Source organism: Papaver somniferum, chromosome 7, assembly GCF_003573695.1.
Source record: "Papaver somniferum cultivar HN1 chromosome 7, ASM357369v1, whole genome shotgun sequence".
NCBI classification, from domain to species: domain Eukaryota; kingdom Viridiplantae; phylum Streptophyta; class Magnoliopsida; order Ranunculales; family Papaveraceae; genus Papaver; species Papaver somniferum.
The window spans coordinates 250,404,389-250,417,763 of NC_039364.1; the positions used below are offsets into that span (position 1 = coordinate 250,404,389).

General features: G+C 37.3%; 1 protein-coding gene across 1 annotated transcript; it reads left to right on the forward strand.

Moving 5' to 3' along the window:
• Positions 1-3,775: 3,775 nt before the first annotated feature.
• LOC113300122 lies at positions 3,776-6,307 on the forward strand. The gene is made up of 5 exons (XM_026549307.1): positions 3,776-4,072; positions 4,288-4,354; positions 4,552-4,956; positions 5,076-5,413; positions 5,990-6,307. Exons 1-5 carry the CDS (start codon positions 3,986-3,988, stop codon positions 6,206-6,208), a joined length of 1,116 nt encoding a protein of 371 aa, XP_026405092.1. The 5' UTR covers positions 3,776-3,985; the 3' UTR covers positions 6,209-6,307.
• Positions 6,308-13,375: the final 7,068 nt, after the last annotated feature.

Consider the following 13,375-nt stretch of genomic DNA (forward strand, 5'->3'; position numbering starts at 1 on the left):
GAGCACCACAGACAACAGTAACCAACGTCACTGTCTTCTACCATCCTTTCGAGCCATAGCTTCACTTCTCCACCGCTTCTCATCACTGCCAACAGCATGAGACTCGACTCCCATTCAGTTCTTCCTTAATTCATTCTCTGTTCCGTACTCAAACTCGTCATTGATAATCAACAACATAACACCTTCCATGTCAAACTCGAGTTCTCCATCAACAATGGAAGCAAGCCATTTGCATTCTCCGCCAAGTCTTCTCAGCAACCCAGAGCTCGACTTCCTCCTCTCTGATATTGGCAGCAGCATTTCCATCGACCATTAAAACCCAACTGCAACTTCCTTAACCAACAGACTGCCAAGCTCCAACTCTTCACAGCTCCATCATCATATTTGATCACTAGCAGCAGCTCATCCTCCTTGATACTTCTCATTCCATCAGTGCCAAGCCTCCAGCTCCTTTCCTATTGTTCTGTTCAACTCCTCCAACAAAACTCTATGGCCAAGTGATAGCGACAACTCCTCCCCGACTCAGCTCCATGATCTTCACCCATATCAGTCACCAGCGTCAACTCCATTCCGATCATCAACCAATCAGCCACTGCTCACTGTTTACAGCTCACCTTTATCACTGGTTTAACTGCCAAGAATCACCAGCACCAATCATTGATAACGGCAGCAACACTTTCTTCCCATCTTCTCTGCGTCCTATCACCTTACCACAACAGTCACCGTAAATCCCGACAATGGTCATCCATTGAACTTCGTCCATGGCAGCAGCACAACTTCACAGCGAAACCAATCCACAACATCAACCATAGCTCTATTTCTTCGAAACTCTGTCTTCAGTTCGTATAACAGCTCCTTCCAACATCCCTGCCGACAACACAAAATACCCATTCCTCCATCTCTGCTCCTTAGCTTTGCATCCATCGACAATCAACAGCACGATTCCATCTCTCGCCATTTCTGCCATCATCTCACAGCAAAGCTCGACAAACCCAACACCATTAAACTGCCACCAGACTCAAATCATCTCCACCATCTCTGGTCGTTCAACAACATCATCAGCTTCTCATGATCAACTCGAGCACCTTCATGGTCACGGTATTGACGTAATTCAGGGAAGAAGAAGGTGGCAGCCCCAATCAATAAACTTGGTAACTTTATCAGTTCAGTTCAACTGTCAGTCATAGAAGACTGACAGTTCATTAATATTTTGTGGCTGCCTTGAGTAATCCATGCTGGTGCTTTTATAAATTATGCGCACCAAACACCTCTTGCAACTTTTACTCGCTTCAAATGCTTCGTAACTCCTTCACACGATATCGGAATGACTCCATTTTTTCGTTGTTGGCTTCGTCTTTTCGTCCTCTTCAAGGTGATAGCAAGAACTCCTAGATAGAAACGAGTTCCACTTGGTATTTGGCCTTTCTCCACTTGTAGCTAACTTCTTTCTTTGCACAATTAAGTGCATATTCACTTCTTTTGGATGATTCACCTAGCAAAACATAAATAAAAGAAAACAAACGTATTATACAAATAATTGACAAGAAAACAAGAAATACTGGCATGGAATGGGCACTAAAAATATATAACATATGCACTTGACAGGATCCGATTAGATCTATTTTATCTTTTGATAGGCTTGTTATTACTAGTCGTATTTAGATCGACAAGCTATTATTTGGTGGTACTCTTCAGTATCCGAAACTGGTAGTTCTGTCTGACTTGATACGGTTAACTTGTTAATCCATATCTTGGAAGATCTAAACTCGGCAAAGGAGATTAATTAATTTATACAGGAAAGCCTTTGTCACGCTCAACAACATATCTCTGATTAACTTTCTGATATAGGAGACTGGTTACCAAACAGATTAGTCTTTTACTGTTTGGAAGATGATCGAAAGGGTTGAGTGCTTAAAGTGTTCAGAGAGGCTGAAGCAATTTAAGATAGTGGACTCTATCTTAGTATTCACGTGCGTTGGCCAGATTGGTTGTAGGCACAGGGATACTGAGGAAACTAGGTAACTAGGGGTAGTTTACTTGGTTTCAACTATACGCAGTTGGTAGTGTCTTTGTATAGCGACTTAATTCTGAGAGTATTCAAAACTGGACTAGGTGCCTTATTTTTTCTACATTTGCGGTTTCCTCGTTAACTAAATCTTGTTGTGTCTTTACTTTTACTTCGGCAATTATAATTATTGTTTTAATTATAATTAAAAGTAAATACACTGTACATTAATCCCAAACACTTGTGTTGATCCATATACTTAAGGTTCTAGTAACTATATACCAAGTGTGTACCTTGTGGTTGTTATCTTCTTGACACTCTGTGTCTATATTAGTTCACGCAAGGTATATGACTTATAGGTTGATATCGAAAAGATTGCGATGTACTTGGTACCCTTGTCATTTCATATTTAAACAATAGATTGACAATACAAATATTGGTCATAGAACAATGGTAACTCTCGGCTATATAGGAACTCTCGACTCTCTTACATTTACACATGCACTTGGCATATAGACTCACTGACATTTCACACACTCACAAGCATACACTTCACACTCTTATGCTATTAGTGGTATCCCATACCTTTTGCGTGTGTTTGTAAGGTGAACAAAACTTAAATGATTATTGTTTTCAAATATATTTTAAGAGATGTGAATTTTGCTGCAGATATTTTGCGAAGTATGCAGCTAATTTACGAAATAGAAAGGTTCAGAATTTTATTGGCAACTCAGTTCTTCCCAATCGCATTGACATCCATGAAATCTCTTATTTTAGATTCATTTGATGTTGCGAGTTTTTTCATCAGGGTCATATTAACTTCTTTTTATAGTATTCTTTTATAAATATCCTTTGTTGTCAATAAATTTTTTGACTTAGTAAATTAAAAAAATCCCATTGTGTTAGTAATGATAATGCCATGATAATCCAACGGATTCAACATATATAATTTTGAGAAGCATTCTCTCTACTCTCTTATAGTCCTTCTACAGGACAGAAAAAAAGAAAACCGACGGGCAACCCATATTGCTCAGATCTGGTCCCTTTTGGGTCGGATCTGAGCGGGATATTCACTCAATTTACTTGGTTTCGTCTTGTTCATTCCTTTTATGTAGGTTTTTATTTTTTTCTCTTACCATTTGGTGAGATTTGTCCACTCTTTTGGTGGTTTTATCTCGTCTTTTCAAGAGGTTTATCAAGATTTTAATGACCGTCTAATTACTTGGTTGGGTTTTTAGATCACTAGTGGTGCTTTATGTTGAAGAAATCTTCATTTTTTTTTGTCTCCGACGACAGAATTTTTTACTTGAATTTTCATCTTTGAATTATTCGACGACGAGATCTTCAACATAATCTTCATTAAAGATGATTTTAACGGGCACCTAGCTCAGCTGGTCATCCTCGTTCCCCAAAGTTTCATGCGTTCCAGGAGGTCCCAGGTTCGAGCCCGCAATGGCGTAATATTGCAGAAATTAACATGCAAGGTAGAGTTAGTTTGCCCCCTTATGACACAATCTCAGCCCCCATCCGCTTCGGCTTCTTTGGCTAGGTTATCCATGAGGCTCGTTGGTAGGCTAGCACAACAACCTGTTCAATTAATTTAATGTAGTAGTATGTCGTTGGAGCTTAGCTTGTTATGCTTCCAACTAGTTTCATGTAATAATCGTTATCCAATAATACAAGGAAAAATAAAAAATAAAAAAAATAACCAGTATTATTTGTTTATAATGCAGTAGGGAATATTTCAAGTAGAGTTAGGTTTTTGTTTGTTTCTCAAGAGAACTACAAACACAAAACCCCTCCCACAGAATGACAAAACCTGAGGTTTCTTATACTAGCGATTCAGTCATCAAGTCACAAAACCCTTCCGTGGGCATCCATTAGTCTTCTTAAAAGCAAATGGTTTTTGTTCAAAATTGATTCTGAAGCAGTAGTTTTGTCTCTCGAGAATTGTACTTGGAAATTTGGTTTTCCTGAAAAATGTCAGTATCAATTGGGTCTTCTTCTATATCTCGACTTGCCACTTCTTCTTTCTCTTCTTCCAATCATCTCAGGAGAAGCTCAAAGGTATGTGTATGTTTGTATTCATGAGAACTTCTTATCGCTTTTAACATGTTTGATATTTTGTATGATTGAATAATTGGTACAATAAGTCATTGGGTTTTTAGTATGAGTTCAAGATTTTTTTCCTTATAGATGTTCTATATAAGCACCTAACCTAAGTATTGTATTTGGTAATTGTTTATTCCAGTCAAGTTTGTAACCTTTTGTTCAATCTTCAGCTTACTTTGTCGTCGCGGTTATTTGATAGACAACGACATGATCAGCAACGAGTGACTAGCCTCAAAGGTATGCTTCATTTTGTATTGGATAGTACTTGTCAGTTGTAAGTTATAACTACATAAGTGTAGCATGGTTTTGTGTTTAGTCAGTTTGTTTATACCATACGTTTATGTTAAACTTTGGCAATCCTAACTATGTTGTACGATTAGCTATATGAGTAGTTTGCTCAAATTTTGTTGGTTTATATGTTATTGTACTACAAGGAGGTGAGCCAATTAAGTTTACTCATGGAAGGCACAGGGCAAAGGGATACCTACAAAAGCAATTCATTGTGCTTGCTAGTTCTGAAGATCTTGCATTAAATAGTGAGCTCAGGACACATGCTTCAGATGAGGAAAATCTACAATTAAATGCCGAGGACAATATTCCTGGGAGCAGTTCGGTACTCAATGTTGAAGGATCTGAAGGAAAACCAGGTTTTATCTCATTTTCTGGTCGTCCCCGTCTTAGTAAGGAAGTCGAGATAATTGTGGAGCCTCCTCCCATCAAGCGCCGGTCGAACTTGCTTTCTTTTATCGGTCCCACTGTCCTTGTTGCTTCCTTCATTGTTCCATCATTGTACTTGAGGAGAATTCTTTCTAGTATATTCGAGGACTCCCTTTTGACAGGTAACCATTCCTCAGTAATATTTCTACTTAATTTTTTTTCCAGAAAGTTTAAAGCACCAAGGATCTTTGATAGTGGATGTATTTTTCTTCTCATCCATTTTTGTGCTCTTTATTCGCAGATTTCCTCATACTGTTTTTCACAGAAGCTCTCTTCTACTGTGGAGTTGCTGTATTTCTTCTGCTAATTCATCATTCACATAGACCTCTCGGACTAAAATCCTCTCTTAAAAGCAATAACCGGACTCAGTTAGTGCATCGCATTTCTTCTGTTACTGCATTGGCACTCAGCCTGATAATCCCAATGGTGACAATGGGCTTGGTCTGGCCATGGACTGGTCCTGCAGCTTCGGCCACTCTTGCCCCGTTTCTAGTTGGGATTGTTGTGCAGTTTGCTTTTGAGCAGTACGCCAGATATCTCAAATCACCCTCCTGGCCTGTCATTCCCTTTATCTTTCAGGTAAAATTCCAAGTCAAGGGATACACTTTTTACCAATAAATTCATAGGTACTTTCACACAAGGAAAAGAAAAGAAATTCTTGTTATCGATTAATTATACACTGATTAGTCGTGTATCAACAATTGGCATATGGTTATCATCTGTTTCTTTCCAATGCATAGATTTCATGCCATGCATTACTCTCGGCATTTTTGTTTCATTTGAACTTCCTATAACTTTTCTTCGTAATAAATGCAGTTCCTTAACATAGATTTGGTTCTGTCTAGAATACAGACTGTAGAAAAAAAGTTCGGCTACCCTTGGTGCATACCAAACACTACATAGTCCTTCTATAGTAAGGTCAGACACACACTCTTAATTGAATTGGATGAGTGGTCGTATTGCTTACCCTAGAGCTCAATGCCACATGCTATACACTGACCAAGAAAACACAAAACAAAAGATATGGTCATTTTAATGTGCTTGATTGTTATAGTGCCTCCCCACACTTCATGTCATTGCCAGTGCCTTCCTCCAACCATGTATGTTGAAAAATAGCGACCCTAATGTACTTTATCTTATTTGTCAACTTTGCAGGTATATAGACTCCACCAACTTAATAGAGCAGCACAACTGGTGACAGCCCTTTCTTTCACTGTTAGAGGGGCTGAAGCAACCTCACATAACTTGGCCATAAACAGTTCTCTGGCAACGCTTCTAAATGTCCTTCAGTTCCTTGGAATTATCTACATATGGTCACTCGCAAGCTTCCTCATGAGGTTCTTCCCTTCCTCAACTGCCATTCCTGATTTGTAAGGCTGCAAAAATACATGTGTGGCCTAGATTTATTCCACGAGGGATGCTTGGATGAGTAATCTGGTCTGGGAGGAACCAACTTACCGTGACTCGATTCACCGGGGGGGGGGGGGGGGGGGGGGGGGGGGGGGGGGTGTATGTATGTATGTAAAACCAACATGATCCGTCTAGGAAATACGCCAATGCAAGAGCAATCAAGTACACTTAAATCTGGAGTGTAGTGTTCAACTGTCAATTCTGTGCATTGTTATATTCCGTTTTTAGTAGAAATTGTGGTCAAAATGGGTGCCCTAACTGGTCATGGTTCAGAACTTGATGGGATTACCCTGCTTTTTTAAATTTTACAGAACATTTGCTCATCAAGGATTTTATAAGATGCATTTGTTATTGTGTTACCTTTCTTACTCTTTCCACGTTTTGCTTAGTCTTCTCAATGCTGAATGTCCGGAAGTAAAGTAGACCAAGTACCTCGGAGTTAAGGTGTGCTTGATTTTTTTATTCGACCTCCTGAGGGTGCCCTTCTCCAAACCAGAACTATTTCAACAACTCTTCTTGTATGAATCCACCCAACAGCTTATGGGTTCTGCTACCTGATCCAATTTGTTGAGCATGGTCAAGGATTGCAAAACGGCTGTGCTTGTTGACCTTCCGCTTTTTGCCAAAAGAAAATGTAGGAAAACAGTACGGTAAAGACGGTCCAGTTATGAAACAAGAAAAAAAGAAGGAAATGCTGGAAGTGTGACAATGTATACCAAGTGATAGGTCATAGGATTCTGAGACAAATTGGGGGATATGGTTCAGTTTGTGCTATATGTGGCCTCAGTGCACAGATTCTACTGATCATATACTTATGTCCTGCAACTTTACCAGAGTTGTTCTCACTTCTCTCTCGAAAAAGCTAGATCAAAAATGCACACCTTCTTTGCAAAAAAAGATTTTGTTGGAAAGACTGGATAATTAATATGGGCATTTTGACTTTGCCCCTAGTTGGTAAAGACAACTCAGAGTTACTCCTCTTTCGACATTTTATATTGATTTTACCCCTAGTTTGGATTTTTGGATTTTCCATCCATTTCCACAGTTAACTATACTGTGCCATGTGCATGCAGCATGCTTACAAAATTTAAGAAAATGTACTAATTTAATCTTACATGGTATTTCGACATTATCCCTGCTTATAAATATTACATATTGATGTTACCCCTACTTACAAACCTTGCATGGACTTTACCTTTACTTTCAATAATACAAAAAATCGACACATGTCATGATTATAGTGACCTCTAAATGACGGGTTGCGATGGAAAAAATAAACAGTTGCGATAAAATGATGATAATATTGTGCCCAAAATCTTACACTATTTTTCATTCCTTGTACTCAACAAAAATCAATCACAAGCTATGGTAAAGCACCTTTTGAAAAAGCGAGGGTCTAACAACCTCACCGAATATTTTGCTTAGCAATCTGTATGGACTAATTCCAATATACTTTCAAGAGAATCAACTAGACAGTTAGACTCAATCTTAAGAAAAGTATATCAAAGAGTTATATCTCAACTTCTCAATCAATCCGCAATCAAACAAATACGAATTTGCGAGCCTGATTGAATATAAGAGAAATAACTTGAACGGTACCAAAGATTAATGTTCAAGGATCAATCAATTTCAATCAACAACCAAAGGTTGGATTTACCAATTGATCGATACAACACACAACCTGTGATATTTCAATTATATAACAAAATATAATGCGGAAAAGAAATAACACAGACACCAGAAGTTTTGTTAACGAGGAAACCGCAAATGCAGAAAAACCCCGGGACCTAGTCCAGATTTGAACACCACACTGTATTAAGCCGCTACAGACACTAGACTACTACAAAGCTAACTTCGGTCTGGAATGTAGTTGAGCCCTAATCAATCTCACACTGATCAAGGTACAGTCGCGTTCCTTATGCCTCTTGAACCACGCCGGATTCTGCGCACTTGATTCCCTTAGATGATCTCACCCACAACTAAGAGTTGCTACGACCCAAATTCGAAGACTTGATAAACAAATTTGTATCACACAGAAAAGTCTATTGAATAGATAAATCTGTCTCCCACAGATATACCTAGGAGTTTTTGTTCCGTCTTTTGATAAATCAAGGTGAACATGAACCAATTGATAACCCGGACTTATATTCCCGAAGAACAACCTAGTATTATCAATCACCTCACAATAATCTGAATCGAATAAAAAAACAAGATATTGTGGAATCACAAACGATGAGACGAAGATGTTTGTGACTACTTTTCAATCTTGCCTATCGGAGATATAAATCTCAAGCCAATCTTACGATTGTACTCAATCACGATAGAGAACAGCAAGATCAAATCACGCAACTACAGAGAAAATAGTTGTGTCTGGCTTCACAATCCCAATGGATTCTTTAAGTCGTTAATCTACAGGGTTTCGTGAAAAACCTAAGGTTAAAGGAGAATCGACTCTAGATTATGCAACTAGTATCACACAGGAGGTGTGGGGATTAGGTTTTCCAGTTGGTAGAGTTCTCCTTTATATAGATTTCAAATCAGGGTTTGCAATCTAAGTTACCTTGGTAACAAAGCATTCAATATTCACCGTCAGATGAAAACCTGATTAGATTCAAGCTAATATCTTTCAACTGTTAGATCGAACTTAGCTTGTTATACACAAATGAAATGTATCTTCATTTAGGTTTGAGTAACCGTACCTAAACGTGTACACTTAGTCGGTTCAACAATAGTTAATCAATGGTTAGCTATATGATCACTTTTATATCAACCTTATTCATCTTTACCATAACTAGTTCAAATGACTCAAATGAAACTAGTTAGATAGTTGTTCAATTGCTTAGATCTCATAGAAGTATACAAGACACAATCAAAGCAAAATCGATTTTGATTCACTCGAATCAATTCATGAACATTATAGCCACAGTTTGCAAAGATTGCATTCCTTATTATATAAATGTTTTAGTTCATGAACAAACCGATTTTAGAAAGTAACCTGCTTAAGTATGCTAACGGGTACGCATACTTAAGTAGCCGGATTGAGTTTGTTTTTAACTTCCAAACTCCAGTAGAAATTCACGGACGTGAAACTTCTGCTAGTATGCGTACCCTTACCCGGATTTCCAACAACCACCAGTACGCCTAGGGGTACGCATACTTTAGGTTCCCAGTTTTGGACTTTTACACAAATGTGAGAACACACTATGTCTATATCCAAACATGGTTACTTTTTCTAAACTCTTATTTCAATCATTGAAACTTTCTTAGAGGATGTCAAAATAGTTGTTATCCACAAACTATAAGCATCAAAGCGATTTTCAAGTTATTGAAATAAACAATGTGACATTCGTCACGAGTAAAGATGAAATTGGGCTAAAGCGAAAGATTACCAACACATATTTCGAGAAATAGATAAGCGAGATAAACTCGGCTCGAAATAGCAAATGTGTATAATTGAAGTCTATATAGCAATACGACTTTTGTCTCAAATAGGAGATAGAGTATATAGACTTTTGAGTGATAGATAAGTTCAAGTCTCTACATACCTTTTGTTGACGAAGTTCTGCAAGTTCCCTTGAGTAGTTCTTCGTCTTCATTCGATGAACGTCGTGGAGTCTAAAGCTCAACTACACTTATTATCCTAATCCCAGACTTAGCTATAAGTAGACTAGAAATCAAGACTTATAGTTTTGGCAACTAAACTTGACAAACAAGCTTGAGATAGCAACGCTTGCGAGTTCGACCGAGCAATGCTATAACAATCTCCCCGTTTGTCAATTTTAGTGACAAAACTACCAATACACATGGAATACAAAATAAATAAACTTCGTAGCTTCTCATCCAAATGCTTGATCTCCTTGGTTCCTCAACATTACTCGAAATCTTCGTCACTTCCAAGTACTCCAATGATTCTGAATGTGTTCAACTCAGCATCATAGTTGTTGAAGATCCGTAGCTATAACAATGAGAAAACAATAGCTGTCAATCATTATTATACAGTGTCATAGTATTATTACACAACATCAAAGTTCATTTGTATCACAACTTCGACAACAATACTATGGTGATATGTATCACTCCCCCTTAGTCAATACTTCATCTCACATGAAAACCACTCTCCCTTAGATAATGATCCGAAAACCATATGTATTTGTAGTGTGAACTACACATTAATTCTCCCCCTTTTTGTCAATAAAATTGGCAAAGGTACGAAAATTAGTGGGATCCTAATGAAATATCCATAGAGATACTTCATGACCAAAAGAAAAGCACATATCAACTTTTTGAGATGCAATCATATAACCGAAACTAAATGCATTCATCAAGGAGTTTATAAAGATACAAGACAACCCCTATAATATTCCACATCCGCACTCCCCACAAAGATTTGGCAATTAAGCACAAGTTCAATTAAGAACTCTCCCCCATAAAATGTCATTCCCGAAAGAACAACAAGAGCGACCTTACTTTTACAAGAAAAGAAGGATTTCTTTGGACATTAACAAATCACATGAATTTTGTATCCAAAAATCTCAATTAAATTAACCATGAGAGAACCCATGATTAATTTAATCGGAAATGCTCACATAAGAGAATTTACGGAGCCGCAGAGTATTTTCATAAAGATATGGATCAGGGAAAGACCAATACTGCGGAATAAACAAAGATTCATTCTATTTTTCATCACTATTTGCACAATGACATATAATAAACTTAATCTTTGTAAACAAAAGTTCATCCTATCTTCCATCAATATTTACATAATCACATAATAGGCTTAACTTTTGTTTGTCAAAAGTTCATTATATCTTTTATCAATACTTTCATACCGACATATGATAGAGTTAACTTTTCACCAAGTACAGGACAATCATAGTTCACGGACGCAAACACACATATCCCATAACAAGTTGCGATATGTAAAACCATAAAGATTAATACTGCAAAATCATCTTCCAAATAAACTTTAGAATTTAAATAAATAAATCTAAAAACATTGCAAGATGAAAATCGTTAGAAATAGTTATGTGTACTCGCAATAATTGTTATTTCAAACCCTAGTTATCCTTCTTAAAATATAAGAATAAATTCTCATAAGAAGTTTCCTAGACATTAAGACCTTTGAAAAAAAAATTATCGTCCCCGAACTCCTTGTTGTCAACATCCATTGGGACATAAGGTTCATGAAGATAGGAGTTGATATCAACAAACCTTCTTGACTGATGCTGAATCAGGGCCTTCTGAATTTCAAGAGTCCTAAACACACAAGCCTTTATTTGCTGCACTTCCTTTCTTAATTCCTTCAATTCTTTAAGAACACCAGAAAATTTCTGAAGATTTGAAGGGACAACCCTTGGTTTTCTCACATTCCTCCTTTTTCTTTTCAAATTTGAGTAAAAAGGAGGATTGTATTTTTCCTTCATGATTGATGGATTAACAATCATATTAACATCTTTTCCATCATAAGTTATGATGCTTGGAGTCTCCATAACAATATGGGTTTGTGAGAGGAATTTCTCAGAACAAGCTCTACAAGAAAACTTGTGATAAAAGAGTTTCTTACAGAAGGAAAAAGGAATGTAGGGTTACAGAACCTTTATACAGTTAAAGGATTCACGTACGCACACCTCATACCCTAAAAAAAGGTAGAATTGTCTATTTTAACCCACTTTAATTGATAGAACAGAGAAGAGTCATTTCAATATCAATTAGATATGAAAAGATGGAAGAATTCCAAAATAGTAAAAACAAATCAACAACAAAACCAAGAAAGAACATTTTTTCTAAAGCCTGTGGAGTGCCAACTCTTGTCTCTTTTGAACCAGGCGCGTGAGACAAGACACTTAACCAACACAATTACATTGTGCTGGGGTGAACAAAAATCTGTCCACCATACCTTTCTTGAATGGAATTCATAGTTCTCTGTTCCCAGACTGTTTAGACCGAAATCTTTTTCTTAATGGTCTAGACTCAATTTTGGAAATTAACTTCCTTGAAGAGGAGATAAGATTACATACCTCGGTCAATTCCTGAACAAGTTTGATCTTGTTAGCTAATCGATCTGCTCTTCGTTGAAGTTTGTTGACATATCTTATCTTATGTTTTTACTTGAAACAATTTGATAACTCATGACCTCTGAGTGTACAATAAGAACATGTCAATCTGGAGGAAGGTTCATACATCACAGCTGTGCAGGATGCTAGACACACGGTGGAACCTGCAAAATTATAAAAAAAATTTCCAGAGAGCAAAGACAAATCCATTTTATCCTCCAATGTGGTTGAAGTTTCTTCTGGAAGAATATCGAGATTGATGAACGTATTGCTACAATTACCAAAATCAGCATTTTCACAGAAGAGTGCAACATTTGATTTTTCGTCTTCATTAGAATCATAATGGTCAGACATTTCATCAAGAGTTGCAGCAATACCTTTGTTTCCAGTGTACTTTCTACGATTTGGACACTCATTTGCAAAATGACCAAAACCTTTACACTTGAAGCACTGTGGCATATCCTCGTCATCAGTATCGTCAGTATCCCTGTTTTTAGGAGGACCACGATTATGAGGTTTAACTGATGACTTGGGTTTGTCTCTATTGAACCGTTTACTTCTCTTCAAAAGAAGATCTCTACACTGTCTTGTGATCAATGAGACTAACTTGTCAAGATCTTCATCTGAAGAATAGGTCTCAGAAAGATCATCATCAGAGATGCCAACACTTTTACTTTTATCGAGTAATTTAGTGTTGTTTTGTGCCTTGAAAGCAATATCCTTTCCCGATTTGGATATATGCCCATGATCAAAGATCTTTAACTTCCCAACAAGAGTATTTCTGGAAAGCACATCAAGGTTATTTCCTTCAACGATGGCGTGTTTCTTAGGATCGTATCTAGATGGCAGTGATCTGAGAATTTTCATCACAATGTCCTTTTCAGGAATAGTCTTACCCAATGCAAAAGATGCATTAACAATTTCAGACACTTTGTGATTAAACTCATCAAATGAATCTTCATCTGCCACACGAAGGTTTTACCAATCATAATTTAGGTTTTGAAGCCTAGCTTCTTTTTCACAGGTATTCCCTTCAAATACGGTTTCTAAGATATCCCAAGCATCTTTAGACTGAGTG